The following is a 24,805-nucleotide window of genomic DNA, read 5'->3' as shown; positions in this document are numbered from 1 at the left end:
GAGAGTTAGAACACCCCAGGGCAGACAGGGGGACATCCCCCTTGCTCGAGGTTTCCACAATAACTTTTTCCAGGAAGGAATTTTCCCTAAAATCCCCCAGACCCTCCCCTGGCCCAGCCTGAGGCCGTTCCCTCTCCTCCTGTCCCTGTTCCCTGGAGCACAGCCCGACCCCCCCGGCTGTCCCCTCCTGGCAGGGACTTGTGCAGAGCCACAAGGTCCCTCCTGAGCCTCCTTTGCTCCAGGCTCAGCCCCTTCCCAGCTCCCTCAGCTTTTCCTGGCTCTCCAGCCCCTTCCCAGCTCCCTCAGCCGCTCCTCAGAGGATTTTCAGCACCCGGAGGTGCTGGCAGATGCAGGATTCAGGGTCGGACATGACTACACTACCCAGCGCGCACCGCGCGGATGGGTACGCCCGTCCCCCTTCCTCCCTCCGCGGAGCATCACGGGACTTGTAGTCTCCGCGCCACCCGTGAAGTTCGTCCCGAAAAAGTTCCCGCACCTTTCCGGGTGCCTGCCTCTCCCCGGCAGGGGGGCTGCGCCGTTTCCATGGCGACGCGCCGGCTCAGCCAATAGGGAGCGGCGTTCTACGGGCGGGGGCGCGCGGCGGGCCAATGGGGAGCGGCGTTGCTGCGGGGCGCGCTGGCAGGGCGCTCGCCGAGTCTCCTTGAGGCCGCGCGTGTGTCCGCGGGCCGACATGGGCGGCGGCGGCAGCACCCGGCGCGTCACCTTCGAGGCGGACGAGAACGAGAATATCACCGTGGTCAAGGGCGTGCGGGTGAGCGCGGCGCCGGCCCGGGGCTCGCCGGAGCGCCGCGGGCTTGGCCTGGCCTGCTCGCGGCTCCCCACTCTCCCTCCGCCGTGTGCCGCTGCCCCCCGCTCGTGTCCCGCTCCCCTCGCCGCCCCGCAGTGATTTCCCCTCTCAGCGGGGAGAAGGAGCGGTGTGCCCCGCGGGGTGAGGCGTTCTAGGGCCGGTGTGCGGCTTCAGGAGCTGCGTTTGTCTTTTCCTTGACCTCCACAGCGGCGCTCCTCCCTTTCCCGTGTCCCGCTGCCGTGCCCGCCGAGCCTCCAGCTTGCCGTGCGCCCGTCTCTGCTGCTCACCGCGGCCTTCGGATGTTAAAGAACATCCAGTGCCGCCCCCTGCCATGGCAGGGACACCTCCAGTGTCCCAAGGTGCTCCAAGCCCTGTCCAGCCCGGCCTTGGACATTCCAGGGATGTGGCAGGCACGTCCAGCTCCAGGGCAGCAGGCAGGAATGGCAGCCCTGCTGTCTGTAATACCCCAGAGAGAGCTTGTGCCACGAGGAACTTGGGGAATTCCTGCAGCACAGGGATTTTTTTTTTCCATGCCAGGCACTGTATGGCTCCTACCAGGAGTGAGAATTTATCACTTATTGCTGCTTTCAGCCGGGAGAGGTGCAGGAGGAGCCCTGAGATTTCATTCTGCTTCAGCAGATGGGTATTTCCCATTTCTGGTCATTTAATGCTCTTGAGTAAATAGGTGACAGTGATGTAAGTGTAACATAATTTATATATTTCATAGAGAGTGGAGTTCATGTGCTCTGAAATGTGGCACAGCCTGCCCAGAGCAGCTGGGGCTGCCCCTGGATCCCTGGAAATGCCCAAGGCCAGGCTGGATGGAGCTTGGAGCACCCTGGGATAGTGGAAGGTGTCCCTGCCATGGCAGGGGCTGGAATTAAAACTCTTTTAAGGTCTCTTCCAGCCTAAATAATTCTGTGATTTGATGACAGAAGTTGGAAACCAGAAGTCCTTATGCTAATAATTCTTTCCCTTTTGTTAATTTTACCCGTGGGCTCCCATGGATCTGGAACTGGAGGCTGCTCTTGTGCTGATGGATTCTGCATATTTTGAGTGTTTTTCTGTGCTTGTGTCAACATCAGAATGAACTTTGTGTCCCACTCTGACCACCTGCGTTGCACAAGTCCTTGGAGGCCTTTCCCAGGATGAAATTCTTCCTGGGTTGAGTGCTCTGCACCTCAGAAAGGTGGATTAAACCACTGAGAAAGGCGAAAATGCTGATTAATTACCAGCAGCACACCCCAAGGTGTTATTTCCTTTACTCTTCCCTGTATCCTCAGTGAGAACCAAAATCATTTTATTGCGCTTTTTTGTGAGCTGAGTGCTCTGAACAATTAAGGGCGTTGTTTTTTGGTGGGGGTTGAATTCTAGCAGCTGCCATGTCTTGCAGAGAAGCTCCAGGCTGTGTTTTTATCAGGTTTTAATCCATTTGGAGGGGAAATGGGGAGGAAGGAGGAGCTCAAGTGTGCCCCTGTTGTGTTTTGCAGTTGTCGGACAGCGTCATCGATCGGATGAAGGAACCTTCCTCACCCACTGGGAGACAGCACCGAGGATCAGGTGCAGGTTTGCTCCTGCTTTTCAGCTTTCCATGGGAAAAAAGAACTCAGATGTGCCCTTCAGAGCCTCATAATGAACTCCTTGCCCTTTCACAGGGATGGTTTTTTTTGGCATTAACTTTTCGGCTCATCTTTAGCTTGTAGACTTTTCGAGGAGTTAATTCCTCTTTTTTTTTTTTTTTCCCTGGCTGACATTCAAGTGTAAAACACAAATTAGAGTTGGCTTTTCATGCTGTTATCCATTGTTAAAGGCTTAAAAAGCTCCAAAACACCTTAGAACAAACAAATCTCCAAATATGTCTTGAGTTCTGAAGGGAAAATTCTTAGTCCTTTAATCAAAACTGACTTTTAGTTTGGGATTGTTCTGCTGAAAGACACTTAAGCAAAGATTAAAAGGAGAATGTGCTCTTTTCCTGTCCTGGAGTGGTGGAAATAAGTGATGTACAGCTCACATAGATCAATGGTTTTCTTAACTCCTTATATTTCATCACTGAGGGCTGCTGAAATGCATCAAACCTCGTGGCAGGAGAGCTCTGCTCTCATTTAAAATCCTTCAGCACAGTGAGCAGGACGCAGCTGCTGCAGGAGTGAGGAGCAGTGGCAGAGCTTGGAACAGGTGATTTGGGGTCTCCCTGAAACCTGGGGAGTTCAAGTAAGGCTCTTCTCAGTGCTCCAGAAACATTCCCCAAGAACCTTTTGCCTTAGAGGAAATCCCAACAAACTCAGCACTGATTAAACCCCAGTCCTGTGGCAGCCTTGCAGCAAAGCTTGAGTAAACAGAATTTAGCATCTTTCTTTTTTTCTTGAGCATAAATTTGGTTTCCTGTTAATTGGAGTGGTCTGTTCCAGAATCCCAGAGTGGTTTGGTTGGAAGGGATTTAAAAGATCTCTTCATTCCAGCCCCCCTGCAATGGGCAGGGAACCATGGACTGGGAATCTTCATTCCTCATTTTTTAAAAAATAGTAGCTTTTTCATTGTGACCTTGGATTTCATTATGAAGAAGTTATTCCAGATAAAGGATTTTTATGGAGCAACACTTGCATATCTTACCTGCTTTGCTGTGCTGTTTGCTGTTCATCCTTAAATGTGAATTATGGGAATGGTCTTGTGAGCAAGCTCCTGGGATTTTTTGGGGTGTGGGAAGGATGTAAGACCCCAGGAATTCTCTGCTAATTCACGCTGTTGCATATCATGAGCTTTCATTTTTGTTTCTCTTTGTGGGAAATAGTGGTTTTTAATTTTTTTTTGTTGTTGTTGGTTAGTTAGGTTCTTTTTTGTTTATTTTGGGTTTTCTTTTAGTTGAAAGACTTGGAATGAGTCCAGAGTTCATCAGGGGGATGGAGCACCTCTGCTGTGGGGAAAGGCTGGGACAATTGGGATTCTTCAGCCTGGAGAAGAGAAGCTTGGGGTGACCTCACTGTGGCCTAAAGGAAGATGGAGAGGGACTGGGGACAAGGCCTGCAGGGACAGGACACAGGGAATGGCTCCCACTGCCAGAGGGCAGGGATGGATGGGATCTTGGGAATTGGGAATTCCTGGCTGGGCTGGAATTGCCAGAGCAGCTGGGGCTGCCCCTGCATGCCTGGAATGTCCAAGGCCAGGCTGGACACTGGGGCTGGAGCAGCCTGGGACAGTGGGAGGTGTCCCTGCCATGGCAGGGGTGGAATTACGAGCTGTTTAAGGTCCCTTCCCACCCAAACTATTCGAGGATTCCATGAATTGCTCGACCTTGTCAAGCTTGGAAAACATGAAGTGTATTTTTCCTTGAAGGACCTGTGATTTTGGGGAAGTGCTTCTGTATCCCAGACAAATAACACTTTACAAAAATAAGAAAAGTTGTCTACAGGGAGAAACATTAGAGCTCTTAAACCCAGTCCTTTCTTCCAGGCAAGCCTCTGATAGCTTTTGGTGGAGGAATAATGGATGAAGTTACATGGAAGAATGTGTGTCTTGTTGCTTGCCAATAATGATGAATTTATTGACTTCAGTTTGGGGTCAGAAAATGAAATTACATCCACTTACACTGAAACTTGACATCTAAAGACAATGTCTGAAAGCATCTCGGCTTGCTTGGCTCGCTTGCTGGCTTCTGAGTAATATTAAATGCACTAAAATATTTAACAAGTGTAAAATCTTTCAAGACTGTCTGTAATTCCTAAAGCAAAATTGATGGAAAGTAATTTGGTCAGGCAATAAGGTTTAGTTTTTTTTTTTCCCTGGGTGTGTATTATCCCTAAAGCTTCAGACAGGAGGAATGGTTTGATTCATTTTAGCTTGGTGCATATTGGAAAAACTAAGAGTTTATTAGGGGAAAAAAAGGAAGAATAAATGCTTAAATTATCAAGAGTGTCAGTATCTCAGTAATTCTTTTCCCCCTTTGCAGAAACAGATTCTATTAAGGGCACAGAGGGTTTTTCTCCTTTTTTTCACTGTATTTATTATTATGTCCTCATTAAATAGATCAGCTAGGGCCCCCTGTCACAAAATATTGTGTAGGGGTGTAGTAAAACGAGCCCTGCTGGTGCTTCCTCAGGAGCTGGGTGATACCTTCTTGTTTTCATGGATTAATTTTTGTGGTTTGGTGTCTTTTTTTTTTGTGTTGCTGTCTGGTTTTGGGTGGAGTTTCAGTGGCTTTGGATACCTCGTGTCAGTCAGAAACATGTAAAGATATTATTGGGATATTCAGGAAAGAGGATTTCAAGTGTTGGGTTCTGATTGGAGACAAACCCAGGATTTAACTGAACTTTAGGAGAACAAACTTCACCTTTTGGTTGTGGGGTCACACTGGAGGAAGCTCTCAGGGGTACATCTGGGGAAGGTGGGAGATCCTTAAGGACATCCTGTTCCTGGTACATGGAAGCACATTCCAGTACTCAATAAAATTAGGATTATTAATTTTTTAAATTTAATATTCTTGAGGAGTTGCAGCATGTCCTGATGATATTAGTAATTATGGATAGCTGGATACTGCATGAAAAGCTGAATTTAAAACTGGAATGTCTCAGGAGAAATGAGAGGGAGGGCTTTGCAGTATTGCTTGTGGGAATTATTTTGTGTTTTCAGTTTTTGTGAGCACCTGGAAGTTTAGAGAGTTGGCCTGAATTTTTGCCAAGCAAGAATCCTCTACAAATAAACCCTGGCAGTTCTTTACCCTTTCATGTATTAATTGCTTCCATCCACCTTTTTATTCCAACAGCACTTTTTCTCTGCATGACCTGAAAGATGAAATAAACTGACATTTGTATTGTCACTTTCTAGAATTCCTCTTTATTTTTAGAACAGGATTAAACCAGAGGTTTGGCAGTGCCTGGGTTGATTCCCTTTGCTGTGAGACACCTGGAAAGCTCAGGAAGTTCCTGATGAGGGTTTTCCACTTTCCTTCCTGCAGCAGGAGCCAGGAGAGCTTGGCTTTTGCATTTGTGTTTATTTGCCCTCCTCTATTTACAGCTCTGGGAGTTCTTTCTAAAAAGAGTTTTAAACTTGTGCTGGAAACCTGAAATAAATTGAGTAGGACCCTCAGGCAACACTGAGATGGTTGTGGATTACTGATAGCCTGAAAGGCCATGATACAAGTTAATATTACTATTATTAATAATAATATTCATAATAAGAATATATAACAAAAATTTATACTAATATATTTCTAGATGGTTATATATTATTAATAATAGTATCACAATACCATTATATATTAGTATATAATAATATCAATATATAGTATTATATTCAACATTATTATTACATTATATAAAAATATATATATTTAATATATATTGTAATATATATTTATAGTATACATTATATATTTGTATTATTTTAATAGTTATTATTAATAATAATATTCTTTTTCAATGAGGTTAAAGGTATTGATGGAAATATTTTATTATCCAGAGGTGAAACGTTTTGTAACTCACCAGGTTGCTAAAGGTGCCAAACTTGTAGTGCTGGCAGTGGAACAGCAAATTTTTAGAGGAGCTTGACATTCCTGTTATTGGATTGCAGGAGAGTGGGGAAGATGGAATTATGCTCTGGAGTTGGAGGAAGTGCTGCAGAAATTAAAGGTTTTTGCTGTCTAGGTGATGTGCAGGGTGTTGTGTGGGTGCTTTCAGGTGGCTGGGTAAGCCCTTGTCAAACGGTGCTGAAATTCCAGGGAAAAACCGGCAAATCAGGGGAGTTGAGTATGGAAAATATCCATAATTGTGTGAAAGGAATGTGCCCTGGATCCCTGGAATGTCCAAGGCCAGGCTAGACAGGGCTTGGATCACCCTGGGACAGGGGGAGGTGTCCCTGCCATGGCAGGGGTGGCTCTGGATGGGCTTTGAGGTCCCTTCCAACCCAAACCATTCCATGGACATGTAGAACCTGGTGAATTTTCATCTTGCAGGGCATGAATGAAAAAGCTGGATTACTCTGTGGTGCTCTATTCCCAAGCAACATTTTGAATCTCCCCTGAAGCACTGCTGTTGGGCTTTCAGCAGCCCTGCACCTCTGGGCTGCCTGGTTTTGGTGCTTTCTAAGTGCTGAGACATCCCCTGGAATGAAGGATTTTACACTAAAGGCAAGCAGGAATAAAAGGCAAAAGGTGTTGGAACATCTCCTGCAAATGTGATGTTTTTAACCTATAATTGATGTTACAATGAACCTCATGTGCTCATTATCCTAACGTGGTGTGAAGTGATTTAAATCACCAGAAACTCCCCACCAGAACAGCTTAAATATAATGAATAATATTTAAATGTGCTGCAAGAAATGCCACTTGTGTTAACACGAACCTCGAGTCTGACATGATAGAAATTTGGGTTGAAGGAAGTTTTTTCCAGTGAAGGTGGCAAGGCCCTGGCAGAGGTTGCCCAGGGAAGCTGTGCCTGCCTCTGGATTCCCTGGAAGTGCCCAAGGCCAGGTTGGAGCACCCTGGGATGGTGGAAGGTGTCCCTGGCAGGGGGGACTGGACCAGCTAAAAACTCCAAAGTCCGTCCCATTGTGGGATTCTGTGTTTGTGTCACTGTGCAGTTTGGCCAGGCCAAACGTAGCAGGGGTGTTTCTCTGTCTGTCCCTTCCTCTTTTTGTTTCTTTCCTTGGAATTAAATAATCCTGCTCAACTCTCTGTGGGAAAAGTGGCCCCTGTGGGAGGCACTGAAGGCTGGAATAGCATGGAGTTATTCCCAGCTCCCCTCCTGCTCCCACTGTTGCTTTATTGGTTGTTAATTGGTGTTGGAAAGGGAACTAAAGAAACAAATTCTGAGGTTTCCAAGGGTTCTGCAAATGGAGGAATCCAGTGTTTCAATCTGTGGGGTTGAGCTGTGGTTTTGTTTTCTTTCCCTCCATGAGGGCCAGGGCGAAAGGCAATTTATCCCATGACTATTGTCAGATACCATGGGGACATTTAATTGATTTAATGGTTTCTTATTTTACAACTGATGGAAAACTTGGGCTATTCCAGAGGAAATTTCAAGGAGGAGCCCTGGATGTGCCAGGTCCTGTCCTCATATGTGGAAGGAAATAGGTCTCAGGCACACTCATTGCAGTGACAGTCACTTTCTTCTATAGTTTTTGCCTTTTACAAATGATTTTCTGCGTGTGGCTTCTTGCAGAGAGGCAGAATTTATTTTCCAAGGAGCCTTCATTTAGAAACATCACTTTTTGTTTCCATCTATTCTTAGGAACAGGTAATTTTTATGTACTGCTTTCCATGTGCTTTTTGGGTCTCTGGTGGATTTGGGGAAATTAAATTTCATGCTATTCTGCTTTAGGCTGCCTGTGCTCTATTAGGGTTTGCTGAGTGCAGACGTTGCCTCTCCAAATCTTGTGTAGCACACAAATAAAGGGATTTTTGTTGTAGCTGCTGTTTAACAAGCACATCCAAAGTATTTGCTTAGCAATGGCTTGTGAGTTAAAAGTTAAAACCTTCTGCTTTTTAATGTGGGAGCACAAGATTTGTGCTTGTTAAAGCCTCATCTTCCAGTGCTTAGCAGGAAAATAATTTTGGAAAACAGCTGTTGGTGGCTGCTGTGTGATTTTTGTATTAATTTCTACTAAGCTCAATTCAGGAGGAACAGTTAAGTTCATGGAGCCCTTTGCAAAACATCAGGAAACAATGAGTTTTAAGAACTGAATCTTTATGCATTTATGGATGGAAGTGGTGCCATTGCCTTTTGCTAGTTCTGAGTAAATTGTTTTGTAGTTAAATCCTGGCAAAGCTTTAGGACTTTGAGCCCAGCCTTAGGCTGAGCTTGTTGAAAATGCAGCCAGAGTTTATCCACTGTTTACAAGCCAGACATATGTGGAAGGGATTTTTGAGTTTGGGCGTTTTATGTATGTTAAAATTAATTACAAACCTATCTAACAGCATGCTTTGTTTTTTTTTTTTTTTTTTTTTTTCTTAGTTTTGGTTACTTTATGCATTAAAAATCAGAAAATGCCTGTTTGGGACCCATTTGTCATGGTCTTTGTTAGAAATCTCCCACGTGTGTTCCTGCAGAATCGTCTCTGTTCTGTCCCATTCCTCCTTTGTCCTTCAGAGACCTTCCTGGGATTATAGGTCAGAATGTCCAGATAGTTGGCTCAGATAAAGAGCTTTGTAATTTAAGGGATTGTTGGAATAGAAGTCATTTGGAGCACTTCGAATGATTTTTTTTTTTTAATCTTAAAGAACAAAAAAAAAACATTGACCATTTTAAGGAGATAAACCCAATGAGTAAATTAGAGCTGTTTGATTTCACCAACACGAGTCTTGATAGCAGCAAGCAAGGAAATTGTCATTGTGCTGTGTAGAATCCTCTCTGGTTTTATAGTACAACAGATATTCTTATCCAAATTTATCTCTGCACCGACTGGAGGAGCAGAGGAGTTAAAGTGCATTTGTTTCCTTTGTATTATTGAAAAATAGCACTTGTTAGATATATAACACCACTTCAGCAGCATGAGGAGACCTCCACGTAATAAAACCTTTGGGTTTTAATAGTAAATTGCTACTTTTCTTCCCATCCCAATTTATTTACAGAGAGAGACTCCTCAGTGTGGTAGAAAAAAACCACTTTAAGTGGACGATTTAATCGCATTAAGATGAAAAGAAAAGCTTTGTTTTATTCTTTCATCTTCAGGCTGCAGCAAAGTGTTCCTAAAGCTCTTCATCACTTGTCAGCTGAGGCAGGTTAAGTGTTTTGTTGGTGCTGCTGCTTGAAAGCCTTGTGCAGTTGTTTTTTAGTTAAACAGGAGGTACCATTTAGAGATCCCTTTCCTCAGCCTCTGGGGAATGGGAAAAACTTTAATTGCCACAATTTTTTCCCCCCATTCTGCTTTACTTGTCTTTTGAACTCCTTGACTTTCAACAATGTCATATTAAGGTTTTGGCCAACACCAGGCTGAAAATTGGGCTTCAGATATTCCTACCTGTTGGTTGAAATTGAAATTTAAGGAGTAAGGAAAGGACATTTCCCTTTTTTTTGTTTGCAAGGTTTATTGTGTGCCTCTGGCAATGCTTCACGAAGCCAATTTATCAGATTCTCATTTTTAGCTTCATTAACCATGTTTGATTTCACCTCATGTTAATCACATAAAAACAAGCATTTAATCTCAGCTGCTTTTTTAGGGTGGGAGATGGTGGTTCTTCCCAGAAAGGTTCTGCTTCTCCTTTTATCTCTGGAAGTTTTCACTGAAGAAGTTAAATGGTTTGTCCAAGATGCTTCACTTCTTGTTTTCCTCCTTTCCTCTTCTTCCTTTCCTCCTCTTCTTCTTCTTCCTTTCCTCCTCTTCTTCTTCTTCCTTTCCTCCTCTTCCTTCTTCTTCCTTTCCTCCTCTTCTTCTTCTTCCTTTCCTCCTCTTCCATTCCTCCTCTTTCTCTTCTTCTTCCTTTCCTCCTCTTCTTTTTCTTCCATTCCTCTTCTTCTTCTTTTTCTTCCATTCCTCTTCTTCTTCTTCTTCCATTCCTCCTCCTCCTCCTCTTCTTCTTCCTTTCCTCCTCCTCTTCTTCTTCCTTTCCTCCTCCTCTTCTTCTTCCTTTCCTCCTCCTCTTCTTCTTCCTTTCCTCCTCCTCTTCTTCTTCCTTTCCTCCTCCTCCTCTTCTTCCTTTCCTCCTTCTTTCTTTTCTCCTTCTTCCTCTCCTCCTCCTTCTTCCTCTCCTCCTCCTTCTTCCTCTCCTCCTCCTTCTTCTTCTCCTCCTCCTTCTTCCTTTCCCCTTTCCTTTTCTCCCTTCCTTTGAGGGAGGCAGTTTATCCTTGATAAAGGTCTCCATTATCCCTGATCCTACTGATTGACAGGGGAGATGGCACCAATTTAGGAAATTTAAGGAGGACAAAAAGAATATCAGGAGAAATGGGAAGAATCAGGAAGAATCAGGAAGAATTAAAAGGCAGTGGTTATTCAGAAGAGTGATTTTGGTTTGGTTAATCAGAAACCTAAGGCAGCTGGAATTTTTGGAGGAGCAGCACCGATACCAGATCACGTTGGTCAAAACTCGGTGGTTTTGTGTTTCTGTGCCAGTGTTGAGCACATTTATTTTTGCTTTTATTCTACTCTGTTGGCAGAAGAAAAGAGAATGTTATACTCAAAGTGAACCTCAGGAATTCCTGAGTTATCTGGGAGCATCTTTGTGATAATCAAATTATTCTTTCTCCTTAAAATTTTCATATTTTACCTCTTCAGCCTCTTTTTTTCGCCTGTAGTACCTCGGTTTTCTTCCTGCTTACAATTTGTAACACTAAAAACCCACCATTTTTAGTAAGTATTGCATCAGCAGAGACCAGTCATTGGTACAAGTGATTTTTATTAGCAGATCTCATTGCAAATCATTAAAAATGCAGGTGTTGGATTAATGATGTTGTGAGAATTTCAAGTATTTCAGCATATCTTTTATTTTTTTACAATTTCTGAATAATGAAAATAACCATAAACATCATAATTACATATTGTTTACAGCCTGCTTTCAGTTATTATTAAAAGCAGCAATACAGGCCTGAATATTGGGCTGAAAACACACATTTCAAAGTTGACAATACTGTAGCTGTGTGCTGATAATTCAATTAAAAAAAGCTGGTTTGGCTGGAGTTGGAGAAAAAGCATCACAAAGTGTGTAAATCATCTCCAGTTACCTTGAGAGAAATAATTCCCTTCTAGGAGTTATTTGAGGGTGCAGATGTTTAAAATGTGAATACTGGCTGTTTCTAAGCTGACTTCTTGGCTCCTGCTGTTAATATTACATGAAATAAATGTTTTTCCATTTGGTCACTGAATTCACTTCCAGATTATTCTCCAAAATAAACAAACTGCTGTATGGGGTGTTGGAATATGGAAATCTTGTCTTCAAGGAATAAGGAAATACTTGGAAATTCTCCTTTTTAAAAGCGATTCTCACGTCCAGGACGTTGTACAAACGTTTAAATTCTTTCCCTCATCCCTTCTTCAGTCAGCAATCCCAAGCCTGAACGTGCTGGAGTTTCCATCAGAGCTGAATAAACAAATTGTACAATTATGGTTTGCTCTGCTCTGCTGGATCCTTTGTAGCAGCCTCTTGTTATCACCTGACTGAATGAACAGGAGATGAGATTTGAGCACACCACAACAGCTGCTAAAGATCCACTTATTTCTCACTGCCGCTTTCTTTGTCCCCAGTTTGAGATGAAGTGATTGCTTTCAGAATTTGTGCAGCCTTTTGGTGCCCCTGTCATCAATAAATGAAATTAGGACTTGATAAGGAGATAGTCACCTTCTTTACTTTTCTCAATATTCAGCTTCTACTGGGAAAATTTTAAAAATCCCTTTAAAATTTAGTGCTCAGGTGTTAAATGGCTTTAAATGTACAATGTGGAAGTTTGATATCCTGATTTATCTTCCCATGCGACTCCAACCACTGAGAAATCTGTTTAATGGGATCAGCAGAGGTATTGATGAGTGTTATCTTCTTTTTTTTTTTTTTTTTTTTTCATTAACCTTTCCCTGTAAGGACACTTCCACTGCTTGTTTTTTTTCCACAGGATTATGGGCTCTTATGTTTTTCTCTCCCAGATCAGCTTTTAAAGTTATTAACCAGTTTTAGCCACAGAGGTAGATTTCTCAAGGATAATTAATTTATTTACATGTTTTTTGAAATCTTGTGACTGGATTGGTGTCAGTGGTGCTGTTGCAGAGATTTGTGGCCTTCATAAAAGCTTCCTCAGAGGGACATGCTCAGGACAGACGGGGAAAATTCATACTGGATGTGGATCTGCTGCAGAATGGTTACAAAACCTCTCTTAAAGCTCCTTTTCCATCATTATTGTCCACTTGCTTTTCCATATTCTTGTCTTTTCCTGCTTTAAATGTAATTTGCTTCTCTGAGTCTCACCTGCTTCCCCTTCCACCTTACCAATGCTTTTAAAATTCTGCATTATTCTTTCCATCCTCCTTCTTGCTGAATTTCCTCACTCATTTAGGTTGGAAAAGACCCTTGAGATCATGGAATTATGGAGTGGTTTGGCTTGGAAGGACCTTAAGGATCATTTTGTGCCACGGCAGGGACACCTTTCACATCCCAGGGTGCTCCAATCCCCATCCAGCCTAGCCTTGGACACTTCCAGGGATCCAGGGACAGCCACAGCTCCTCTGGACACCCTGTGCCAATGTCCTCACTTTAAAAAAAGAATTTATGTCACACACATTTGATCTATGACATCAAGGAGCAACTTAATGAATGGCTTTAATGAACATGAGTTAAAATGAGCGCTGGGTGCAGGTTTGGGGTGTGCTGATCTATAAAAGCAGAGCCACCTGTCCCACAAAGAGTTGGGATGTGAACGTTTGACAGTAAAATTCCGTGCCTGGAGCCTGTATTCCTGCCCATGGAAAGGTATAAAAATACCCTCCCTCGAGGCCTCTGTGAGTGAGTGAGTGATGAGCAGCTTCTGATCTCCTTATTCCTGCCCAAAGTGATCCAGCCCAGAGCTGAAATGGGGGAAAAATGACTTTTCAATGCCACTGATAGTGCACAATCACAGCTGGAGATTCCTCCTTGGAGGTGATGGTGGCAGATGAACTGAACATCAAAATTTGCTATTTTTGTAGCCCTGGCAGTGCAAAGAGGCCCATTTGGGAGTGTTGGACTGAGCAGGAGTGCTTGGCAATTCTTTGCCATTAGTGGTGACTTTTAAGAGATGTTTCAGTTAAAAAAACCCTTTTTACTTATCTGCTATGTGTATAAATCCATAATTATTTCCCTGCCCTCTGCAGTGGTAGAAGGAGTTTGTTGAAATACATGTGAAAGAATTTAAAACAGATTTTTTTTCCAAGAAGATGAAAAGAACACCAGTAAATTTCCCTGCACTGTCAGATAAAATAGCTTTACAATAAACTTCTGAACCATAAAGATCAGGAACTGGACAACTTAAATTGTCCTGAAAGGACACCACATGCTTAATCCTCTTGAAAGCAGAATCATCAAATCCTTCTTATTGTTGCTTACAATATGATTATTATTTTTTTAATGTTGAATTATGGAATCCTGATGCGTTCATCCATTGTGTTCCACAAGAAAAGCCTTCCACTGTATGTGGAGCAGGGATTACTAAAACAGCTGAAATGGGAATTTTCTCCTCTGCTGTATTCAGTTTAAGGCAAGGATGGTATTTTAAAGGTGTTTGATACTTCTGTTTCATTATTTTTATTAATTATTTTAAATTAACAGGAGGGCAAAATGACTTATGGCTAAGCAGCTGCTGAAATAAGTTATTATCTCTATATTTGATTACAGAGTTGGGGGGAAGGATGGGTTATGAAGAAGGTTTGGTGGAAATAATTCCCTACCTTCCAGGGGCATCGAGAAAAATTGCAAAAGTCACATTAAAACTCCACACAATCATTTATCCGCACAGCAGGAGTTCCTGCAGAAACTAAAAATTAGGGGAATTTTTATTAACTGGCTTTTTTAACCCAGTGCACTTACTGGTGGGAAATACCTGATTTTATGGGCTCTCACATATTTTGAGTTGTATTGAACATATTTCATGTTTTTTTCCCTTATACAACATCCCTGTGTCTGTCACCTGTTTATCAAATTAAAGTCTTTCAAGACAGGAGATTTCAAAATACCAAAAATATGTCAAACTTACATATTTTTGGTAGTGTGACTCTCAGAAACGAATTATTTTTATAAAACAGAGCTGTTAGCACAGGCAGGTAGAACTTAATTCAAAGAATCACAGGGGAAAACCTCCTCATTCTGTTTTTTCCAGCCCCCTCATAAATCCAGTGTGATTTGCTTTATCCCAACATTAACGGGATATTGAAAGGAGAATATTCCAAACATATTAGGAACTGACTTTGTTTTGATACTTCTTTGTTTTGAAGCTGTCTTCTTTCTAATTGAAATTAGTATAAATTGATTGATACCCACATTTCCATTGGAAAATAGGGAATGTAATCTATGCAAGAGCGCCTTTGGAAAGTAAAATATTAAATATTTTTAAATTATGCACACTTAATTGCATTGTTTTTGTATTTCATTAGCCTATGAGCTCATCTGAAATATTCCTGCACATTACCAATATTTAACAGTTAATGAAAATTTCTGTCCTTGGAGGGCAGCTTTGTTTGTACTGAATTGCTGATTGGAAGAAGCGCCTGGAATTGGGAATTTCAGTGGAAAAGTTGCTGGATGTGCTGGTAGTTGAATCTGTATGAATCTGAAAGTAAAGTTTATTCTTGAGAATGCTCTTTAAAAATAATAATATTTAAGGAAACACACAGCAGTTTAAATGCTGGGTTTTAAAGCACAGAAATTACTTTTTTGGCGTTTTTAGGGTTTTCACTGAAGGGATGGTTCATTCTTGTTTTTATTGAGTGCAAGGCTAATTTGGGTTATTCATGAGGTTAAAGACCAGGTACAGCAGTATTTGCAATCTACTAAATTTTTAAAATAATTTCCTATTTTCTCTCCTGTGCTGCTCCCAGCAAATCCAGGGTTCTTTGAGAACTAAAAATTAAGGAAGGCAGAATAGATTTCAGGGTGTTGTTGTCTTCCCACCTGATTTAAACACACCAAATAAATTTTCTAAACTTTAATTGACATTGAAATAATCTCTTCCACTATCCCAGGTTGCTCCAAGCCTTGGACAATTCCAAGGCTGTAGGAGCAGTTTCATCCTATTCTTACTGAAGATTTTTGGGTGACCTGTGGAATTTAGATATGGTCCAAACCAGAGCTTTTATTAGGCAGAAAGAATAAATCAAGTCTATTCACGTATTGTAATATTTGCGTTTTACAAATCTGAAGTTGAAATGTGGGTGGGAAATTGTTGTAATTGTGGAGGAGCCCTGATGTGTGCGAGCCCTCAGCGTGAGCTGGGAAGGCACCAGGCACGTGGGCTTCCTCATCCAATATTTACGAGCCTTAATGCACAATTAGGAATCTTCCTGGTGACATCTTCATTAATTCCCCCAAAGCTGCCACTGCCCCGTGCCAGCAGCTGAGGCAGATGATGGGGCTGAAGGCAGCCCCCAGGTGCACTGTCCCAAAGGATCTGGTTATATTCCTATCCCCTAATATTCCTACTTAAAGGGATGGGAGAACTTCTGTGGTTTGACTGCCCTGATGTTGGTTGTCAACGCCAGATGCCAGAGGTGAAAGCAAGACACTGCAGGAATTCACTGGGATTTGGTTTTTCCCACACTAAAAGGAGTCTTCCCGTGGCTGGGAGGTACCTTGCAGCTGTGGTCTCTGTTTGGGGAATGTTTCAAAAGGGATTGTTGTTTCAAGTCCATGAATTTTGGTGGAAGTGAAAGAGATTTTAGCCAAGTTTATCCTGGCTTGCAGTGTGGTGTGGAGAGGCTGATTGAACACGGTGCTGAAGGAGGTGTGCCTCATGTTTGACTAATATTTCATATTCTTTAATTCTTTACATCCTCTCTTTTCCCTTCAGCCTTCTTCCTTTTCATGTTGGATAAGTCCAGAGGAGGCCACAAATTTAATAAAAGGACTGGAGCACCTCCCCTACAAAGAGAAGCTGAGAGAGCTGGGGCTGTTCAGCCTGGAGGAGAAAAACAGGTTGTGTGGAGATCTTGGAACAACCTCCCAGTATCCTGTTCACTGGACAGCATTTTTCTTTTAAATACCTGAGCCTAACTAGAAGGAAAAACAGAACTTGGGCCTTTTTTGTGTGGTGTTTTTTTTGTTTTAATTCATTATCTGAACATTACCTAGCTAAGTATTTTCTAAAAGGCATTTGATTGTATCAAACCTAAGTGTCTCTTCATTAATAACTTAATGCACCTGCCCTTTCCAGAGAATTTAGTGAAGGTGCCTGCTACTAAATGCTGTTTACATTAATGGATTTTTTTCCAAATGCAGGGCTAATGGGCAGATTCCCAGCTCTGCAGGCTGGAAGTTATTTGAATAATTTGTCCATATCGCATTCCTGATTTCTCAGGCTAACATTTCTGAGGCTGCAGGTGTCTGCTTTCCCTGAGGTTTGTTGTTTACTGCTCGGGTTGTAATCCTGACATCCTGCTGATTGTTTCTTTTCCGTGAAGCAACTGCTTCAGAGAGAGAGGAAGAATGTATGGATTTGGATCTTGTGATTAACAAAGGCTGAGGAGTTGGAGTCAAATGCTTCCAAGAGTTGTAAAAGTCTTTCTGTGCCAAACTGTTGTAGATGTGGAGGATAAAATTGCTGATGGTTCCTCAAGAATTGGCATCACGTGAAGCTTTGCTCCCATCATGGGTGGCCTTTGGAGTTCCAAGGCAGAGCACATTTTATGTATCTCAAACATCAGGAACTGATGGGGAGTGAGAAGTCCTTCAGTCCCTTTTGCTCCTCTGTCCTTATCAATTGTCCTTGAAACTACCCCCACAAACCCAGGACAACCATTCTGTGTCTGGGAGCAGTTTGGTGCTTCTCAGAGCATTGTGCTGATGCCTCAGGTTTCAGCTTTTATATTTTTCACATTCTGAGCTGCTTTAGTGTGTGGGTCTGAGCTTCACATTATGGGATGCTGAGCTCTCTGCACAGAGCAGGGAGACAAAACAATTCCTGCTCCAGCTGGGCACCAAGGACAAATGATCCAAAGCTCAGGCCCAGGAGCACAAACAGCGTGGGCTGGAGAGAAAAAAACAAGCAGGATGGGAGTGCATGGGCTAAAGCTGGAATGGGACAATGAACTGCAAGGTGCAAATGGAGCAGAGCTGATCCCAGTGAGAGCCCCCGGGAGCGCTCGTGCATTTTGGGACCATTTTGGCTCATCTTGAATGCTTGAGAACATCCAGAGAAGGGCAACGTGGTTGGAGAGGGGCTGGGAGCACAAAGCCTGTGAGGAACTGAGCTGGGGGTGCTCAGCCTGGAGAAAAGGAGACTCAGGGCTGGCCTCAGCTCTCTCCACAGCTCCTGAAAGGTGCCTGTGCTCAGCTGGGCTTGGGCTCTGTCTCCAGGCAGCACTGACAGAGCCAGAGCACACAGGCTCAAGCTGAGCCCAGGGAAATTCAGGTTGGATGTCAGGAAAAAGCTTTTCCAGAAAGGTGATAAAGTTCTGGAATGGCTGCCTGGGGAGGTGGTGGGGTCACCACCCCTGGATGTGTTTAAAAAGCCTGGATGTGGCACTGGGTGCCAGGGTCTGCCTGAGCTGTTGGGCTGGGCTGGGCTCGATGCTCTTGGAGGTCTCTCCCAACCCAGGGATTCTGGGAATCTTGGGTGCAGCCCTGGCTGGGCTCTGGTGCTGCCCAAGGTGGATCCATGGAGGAGATCCTTTTCATAAATCCCTGCTTTGTTCTTTAGCTCTGCCCAGCCTCTGCTCCAGCTCAGCCTTCTCAAGGCATCAGTGCAGCCTCTTTGGGGTGCCCATCCCATTATCCCAGTGCTTTTCCATCCCCATTATCCCAGGAGAATGCTGCCAATCACACACTCATCCCTGGGTGTGCTGAGGGGACAGAGCAGCTGTTCCTGGGGGTTTGGAGTGTGTTCCCTTCACTGCCTGCCTCACAAATGGGTTTGTGATGGGAGCTGTGCATTAAACACTCTCACACTCACCTCACACTTTGGTTTGTGCTCCTGGAGGAGCAGGGGAAGCCCTGGGATGCAGGTGTGACCTGCCTAAATGTACCTGAAAATCTTCCCACTTTGCTCTGGGATGAAGCTGACGCTGATTTCAGCATCCTGAGGAACTTCTGCTGTTAAAGGGGATGGTGGTGGGAATGGCTATGCAATATTAATTTAATTTTTAATAGAATAATATTAATATATTAATATTTATCAGTCTTACACCCCCCTGGTTTTACATTCTCTAGTATTTCAATGGTCAGCTGTGTTTTTAATGCCCTGCAGTTTGAGCAGAGATGGCCATCAAAAATATTATTTAACATTTAATGTTAAACTCGCTTTTCCTGATCCCCTCTCAAATAAATTATCTCTTCTCTTTTTAAATGCTTTTCCCCCTAGAACAAATCCCTCCTCCTTGTAGAAATGCAATTTTTTTTTTTTTTAAACTGAAACATCATAAAGCTCCCATTTGGGAGCTACCCAATTACATCTTACAATAATTCTATTGAATGATCTAGAGCTCCACTTTTATTCCCTATTAGTATTTGCCTGATCGATGGGCACCCTAATTGATTGTTAAGGTCAAATGTCTTTATTGGCTGCTGCCCGAATCTTTCCTCGTTATGACATAAACCATCCTCTGGTCTTTTGGAGTTCTTGTACTCATTTTTTTTTTGCACCAGAACCATAAATTTCATTCTGTAGATGCTGGTGAACAAGATAATTAATGTTGTTATGTCAGTCAAGAGAATCCCAATAAAATGGGGGTTTCCTTTTTCACCCAGCTTTTTGCTGGAGATCTGTTGAAAGATGAACCTTTCAACATTTCCTTCTGAATTTTAATTTTAAAATATTTTTAGGCTGGGATCTCACTGGTAAGTCACAAGTTTCCCCCCACTTTTCCCTCTGTTTCTGTGATCTCAGCATTTCCTGGGCCTGGCGTGATGCATATCGATTCCTGCTGCTTTTCCAAAGATATTTCTAACTGGATTAGTTGGCCAAAACTCCCATAAAATTGATGAAGCTGCTTCATTCATTCATAAAACCCTTTTGTGAGGCTGCTTTAGCATGGGCAGAATTGCAGGGAGGCTGAACTATAACAGAAATGTGGAATAATGGTTTTGGATAATCTTTGCAGATAAATCCAGCTCCTGGAGATGAGGTCACAGAGACCCTCCAGTGCCTGAAAATGAAATTCCCTGAGCTTGACCTCCCTGTGCAAGGGTTTTGTGGCCCTTTATAGGATTCAGCAGCTCTGTTTTCCTGGGTGTTTTGGGGATGGGATCACATCCTGGAGCTCTGGGCTTCCGTGGAGGGGGATGTGAGCCAGGAGTGAGGGAATTCCCTGGAAATCCAGAGCACGGCACAGGTTCAGTTTGGTGTAGGTAGGGCTTTATTCCAGGCAATATTAAGATTAAGCTGGATTTGGGGGGTTTTGGGGATGTCTTTCAGCCTTGTAGGATTGGTGGCTCTCCAGCTTTTCTCTCTCTGTTCATATTCTTGAAGAAGTTGCTTCCCTATTTTTTTTTTTTTTTTGTTCTTAACCAGAGTTTCATTGATTCATCTGACAGAATCTAAGTGAAGGAAATATTCTTTCCATATCTGCTGGATTCAACAAAATCAGGAGAATTTGGGGCAAAATCTTTGTCTAGGATCTAGAAATATGAATATTTAGGGTGTTGTAAGAGCTTTGTTGTGTAAAATGCATCTGAAAATACTTGATTTGTTACACAAAAATACTTCTTTTGGTTCTATACGAATAAAAAGCAGCATTTTATGACTTTACTGTTTATGTCTCTGTCTCATCCCCATGGTTTTACTTTACAAAGACATACTTCTGAAGAAAAATATTTAATTTAATATATAGTCCATGTTGTTTAATTTTTGAAAGATTGCACTAATTGAAAAGCTTTTTAATAAGAAAAATTTTTAAAGGCTCACTGGTGTGCTAAAATTTCAAAGATGGTTAAACCACAAGAAAGCAACTCCAACTGCTGTGAGGAAAAAAGCAAATAAACAATCGAGGGCACTGTATTATGCAGTTGTTTCTGTAATTGGGGATAAGTTGTGTTCTGTTAACATTTCATTGAATTTTCTTTTAATTGCAGTTAATGATGAAGAGCTGAAGAAAAGAATAGCCGAGGAACTGGCACTGGAACGAGCCAGGAGAGACTCTGAAGCTCAGAAAAGGAGGTTGGTTCATTATTAGTAACAGTATTTCAAACAAACTTGGACTTAATATTTTTATTTTATTTATCTGCTTACTGGAAAGAACTGAATTTTGTGCACAAACTGGCTGTGAGAGCTGTGGAGGCTGCAGCAGGTTTGGATATTAAATCCATGTTCAACAACAAATGAGCTGGAATTTCCTTGTAAGAGCTGATCCAAACTGGTGCTCTAAATCCCTTTTGACCTCTTGAGCTTGGCTTTTTTGCTGCCTTTTAAGCTCAAGCTTTGCTGATTTCTCTGGAGCCCAAATAATCACTTGGTGCTGCTGAGACAGAGCAGGAGTGGGGTCCCTGTGACCCCAGGGGCTGAGCAACCTTGGAACAGCAGCAGAAATGGGAATTCTGGCGGTTTCTAGGAATTCTGGAATTCCCAGGATGTTTTGAGGTACTTTGACTATGAAAAATACTGCATCAAACCAGCTCAACCAGTAAAACCCTTTTGATTCCTTTCTGCATATTGAAATATTCCTTTCTTAGGCATTTTTTTTTTCTCAGAGATTGCTAATAATCAGAGCCATTATTAGCAATTAAAAATTCCTCTTTAAATTTAGAAATTTTGGTATCTGCTGAACTTCTGTGTTTATTTCTCCTTGCAGTGATCGTTGTAAATAGGTAACACAACACACCGAGTAGAAATACAAATATTCCACACTGTCCTCCACTGAGAATGGGGAGAAAGGCTCATTATGATGGATTTAAAAAAATTAGGCTGTAATTAGTACTACTTCAACTGTCTGCATAGATCTCAGTTGTTTCCTACCCAGCATTCTGTTATTTAATTGAGTTAGGTTGATGGAGTATATAATTAGATAGGACTGTATTAATGTCCCAGGGAGAAAAAAAAAAAAAATCAGGCTTTTCTCCTTTATTTTTGCATCAGCAATAAAGGAAATCAATAAGTTAGAGTGAAATCCCCCCCCTCCTCAACTGGGCTTTGACAGGAAAACTTGGGTTATTGTTGAGCTTCTTGAGTGCTCAAGACTTCAGCTAAATGGGATTAAAATCTGGAAATATTTGCTTTGCAACTTCAGCATTTTCTCATGTGACACTTCCAGTACCTTCCAGAATTCACCTTGCAGGGGTTGTGCATTGGTCTGTGAAAGGGAGGGAGGAGATTGGGGAAAATATCCAAGGAAATTAATGATGATGATGATAAAGAAAGGAAAAATATCAAAACTTGTTAACAGCTTTACTTCTTTTCCAATTTTGATTTCTTTAATTAATTATTTGCCACAGCAAGGATCGTTTTATTATCATTTTTACACAGTCTATGCAATTATAAAAATCTGTTTTTAACAGAGCATAGAGGCTTTTTTTGTCTTGGATGAAGCAACTGTAAAAGATGCAGATCTTTCTTTATAGGTAAAACTTAAGGTCTTTATGGGCTGAATTCTGGTGGAGGTTTGTGTTTTAAAAGCAGTCAAGAAACTCAAATTATTCAGATAAATGCTTTTGTCTTCCATGTGCAGAATGTTCCAGCTAATAGAAATGTGGAATATAGGCTGTAGTAATTTGTAATATAAATACAAACACATTGATGCTGTTTTGGAAAAGAGAACAAAACCCTGAGCTCTACGTTTAAGCTTCTTGACCTTGCACTTGTGATTTATTAACAATTTCATTTCATAACCCACTAATTTTAAGACAAATCCTGTTGGGATATGACATAAAAATTAAAGTTTTTACCTCCACATTCATTTTACCACGGATGGTATATTTTACATATTTATATTCTCACTTCTTTCTCTAAACCAGGTTTTTTTCCCAATATTTCAGTGAAATAACATTTCAACATAAAAATATCTGAAATTTTGGACTGTTTGCTGTCTGATTCCAGCTGCCTAATAACTGATTTTGGTGCTGTTCATGAGCAGTGTATGAGCACATTTGGGTTTGATTGCAAAATGTCTTTTACTCATTCCAGACTGTGAAGAGAAGAAATCTTAATTTGAACGTCTAGATAAATTATTTATTCACACATCCATACACAGTACAGATGGCCTGCTATATATAGTTAAAATCTGTGCTTATTTTGGGGATTAGAGCTGAAGAATGACTCTTAAATTGTATTTTAATGCCATCAACTCTCTAACAATATATGCATTACAGTTTCTATTTAACAGGACTTGGAATAATTAATAAAATAGTGATTTAAAAATTCTGCACTGATTCCACTTTACTCTTCCTTTTACTCAGCCCAACTGTTGTTCCTCACTTTGGTTTTTGAACATTTGAAATGTTTCATCTGAAAAGCACTTTCATTTTGGAAAGTTCATTTAGAAAATTGATGAGCATTAATTTACAACAGAATTAGTAGAGTTAGCAATAGTAACTGTGAGCAGTTAACGTGGCAGAGCTGCAGTCTTAGGCTGATACTCAAGGGAAGGTAAAAATGAGAGGATGGACTCAAAAACTCAAGCTCAAAAACTTGAGCTTGACAGTGGTGACAGGTAATAAATGATAATTAAGAGAATTCTGAATAATAAATAAGAGAAATCCACACGACTCAATGGACCAGTGGGTGATAATTTGAATTTTGCCTTTTCTCTGCTTATTCTAGACAAACTCAGCAAATGTTTAGCATTTTTTTCTAATTTCCCCAAAAAAACGAGAAAATTTTTAATGTTATGGCTTTGAGAACAGGCATTGGGGAAATAAGTGAATTTCCTTCTCCCATCAGAGAACAGAGTGGAATTTATCCACTCCATCCATTAACTTTGTCCTTGGATACAAAGCTGTTCATTTGTTGGGCTCCACGATACTCATGGTGCTCAGTAAATCTGTTTTTCAAGTTTGCTTTAAATGAAAAGTGCAGGCAAAGTAAAAAGTATTTCGAGACAGCAAAAAGAACAACTTCTATCATCAGCATAATGATGAAATTTTAGATACTGCCAAGCTCATCAGAGTGCTGGATTCCTCCACTAAAATATACAAACCACTGCTTCAGAGGCAAGTGATGGATGTGATTTCCCATGGAAATTGAACCTTCCTGAATGATGACTTGCCTTTTTCCCCCCCCCGAAAATCACAGAAATTTGTCTTTTTATTTTGTTAATCATTTAGCTCAGGCTAATTACATTTGGGCGGGGTTCAGTTTCTTGCTTGGCGAGTGTTTCCCAGCTTCCACTTTTTAAATATGATTTGGCAAGGGGCAAATATTAATTATATGTAGAGTGAGGTGTTTTTGCAAGCTGCTATGCATGGCAGTGCCTTCAATAGTGCAGGAAGTGTATTTTGTTCAAGTCTTCAATATATTCTTCAATATATTCATCCCTGGAATGGTGTTGGTGTGCCAGAAATCTGTCCCTGTGCAGTTCACTTGTGACTGTCCTGTGATGTGCTCTGATTCCAGGGCTTGTTTCTTAGAGGAAAACTCCTGCTGGAAGGAGGAATTGTAAGGCAGGAAAAGGCTTAAAAATAGACTTTGGTTTGTTTTGGTGGTCCTACAGTAATTCTGCTGCCAGCTCTGTTCTAGAAGTGTTTAAGGTATGACAGAGGAGGAGAGGAGAAAGCTCCAGGGAGAGCTTCCAGCACATTCCAGGCCCTAAAGGGGCTCTGGGAGAGCTGCAGAGGGACTGGGGACAAGGCCTGCAGGGACAGGACACAGGGAATGGCTCCCACTGCCAGAGGGCAGGGATGGATGGGATCTTGGGAATTAGGAATTCCTGGCTGGGCTGGAATTGCCAGAGCAGCTGGGGCTGCCCCTGCATCCCTGGAATGTCCAAGGCCAGGCTGGACACTGGGGCTGGAGCAGCCTGGGACAGTGGGAGGTGTCCCTGCCATGGCAGGGGTGGCACTGGAGGGGCTTTAAGCTCCTTTCCACCCAAACCATTCCAGAATTGTCTGGTGGCTTTTGATAATTGAGGTTTTGTGTGTCTCTGCCATCTCATCACCTGTGACCAGGTGGTCAAACTTGCGTGACTTTTCTCTTGAAAAGCGCATGAATAATCCTTTCCTTGAGTAATGCAGACGAGAGCTCATCGAGCATTCTGTCTTGGTTTGAACAGGCAGGTGGCTGCTAAGCAAGGCAGGAGCCTCCCCTGAAATGGAAAATGTAAACCCCCTCCCTCCAAATTGTTATAGTTTTGAAATTAAGGGGCTCTCAGGCAAAGATATGGGAATTGGAATAACAGTTCTTAACTAGGAAAATTAAAAATACAAATGCAATAGTACAAAAAAGAAAACAACCCAGTGCCAGAGTCAGAACAGAGCTG

The 24,805-nt window shown here is 42.1% G+C and overlaps 1 protein-coding gene across 5 annotated transcripts in view; it reads left to right on the top strand.

Moving 5' to 3' along the window:
• Positions 1-583: 583 nt before the first annotated feature.
• The window catches only part of CHCHD3 (coiled-coil-helix-coiled-coil-helix domain containing 3), a 130,985-nt gene continuing 106,763 nt past the window's right edge, over positions 584-24,805 (top strand). For 2 of the 5 annotated variants that reach the window (XR_008430914.1, XM_053942577.1), the window contains exons 1-3: positions 584-772; positions 2,299-2,374; positions 20,472-20,556. Coding sequence is in view for 4 of the 5 variants with exons in the window: in XM_053942577.1 (XP_053798552.1) it covers positions 692-772; positions 2,299-2,374; positions 20,472-20,556 (242 nt within the window). In the remaining variant the exon portion in view is untranslated. Of the gene's footprint in view, positions 773-874; positions 950-2,298; positions 2,375-20,471; positions 20,557-24,805 lie in introns of those variants that run through there. The other 3 variants (XM_053942578.1, XM_053942579.1, XM_053942580.1) reach the window with 3 other exon arrangements.

This window comes from Vidua chalybeata, chromosome 5, assembly GCF_026979565.1.
Source record: "Vidua chalybeata isolate OUT-0048 chromosome 5, bVidCha1 merged haplotype, whole genome shotgun sequence".
Lineage (NCBI taxonomy): Eukaryota > Metazoa > Chordata > Aves > Passeriformes > Viduidae > Vidua > Vidua chalybeata.
This window is presented reverse-complemented; position numbering and strand designations above follow the sequence as displayed.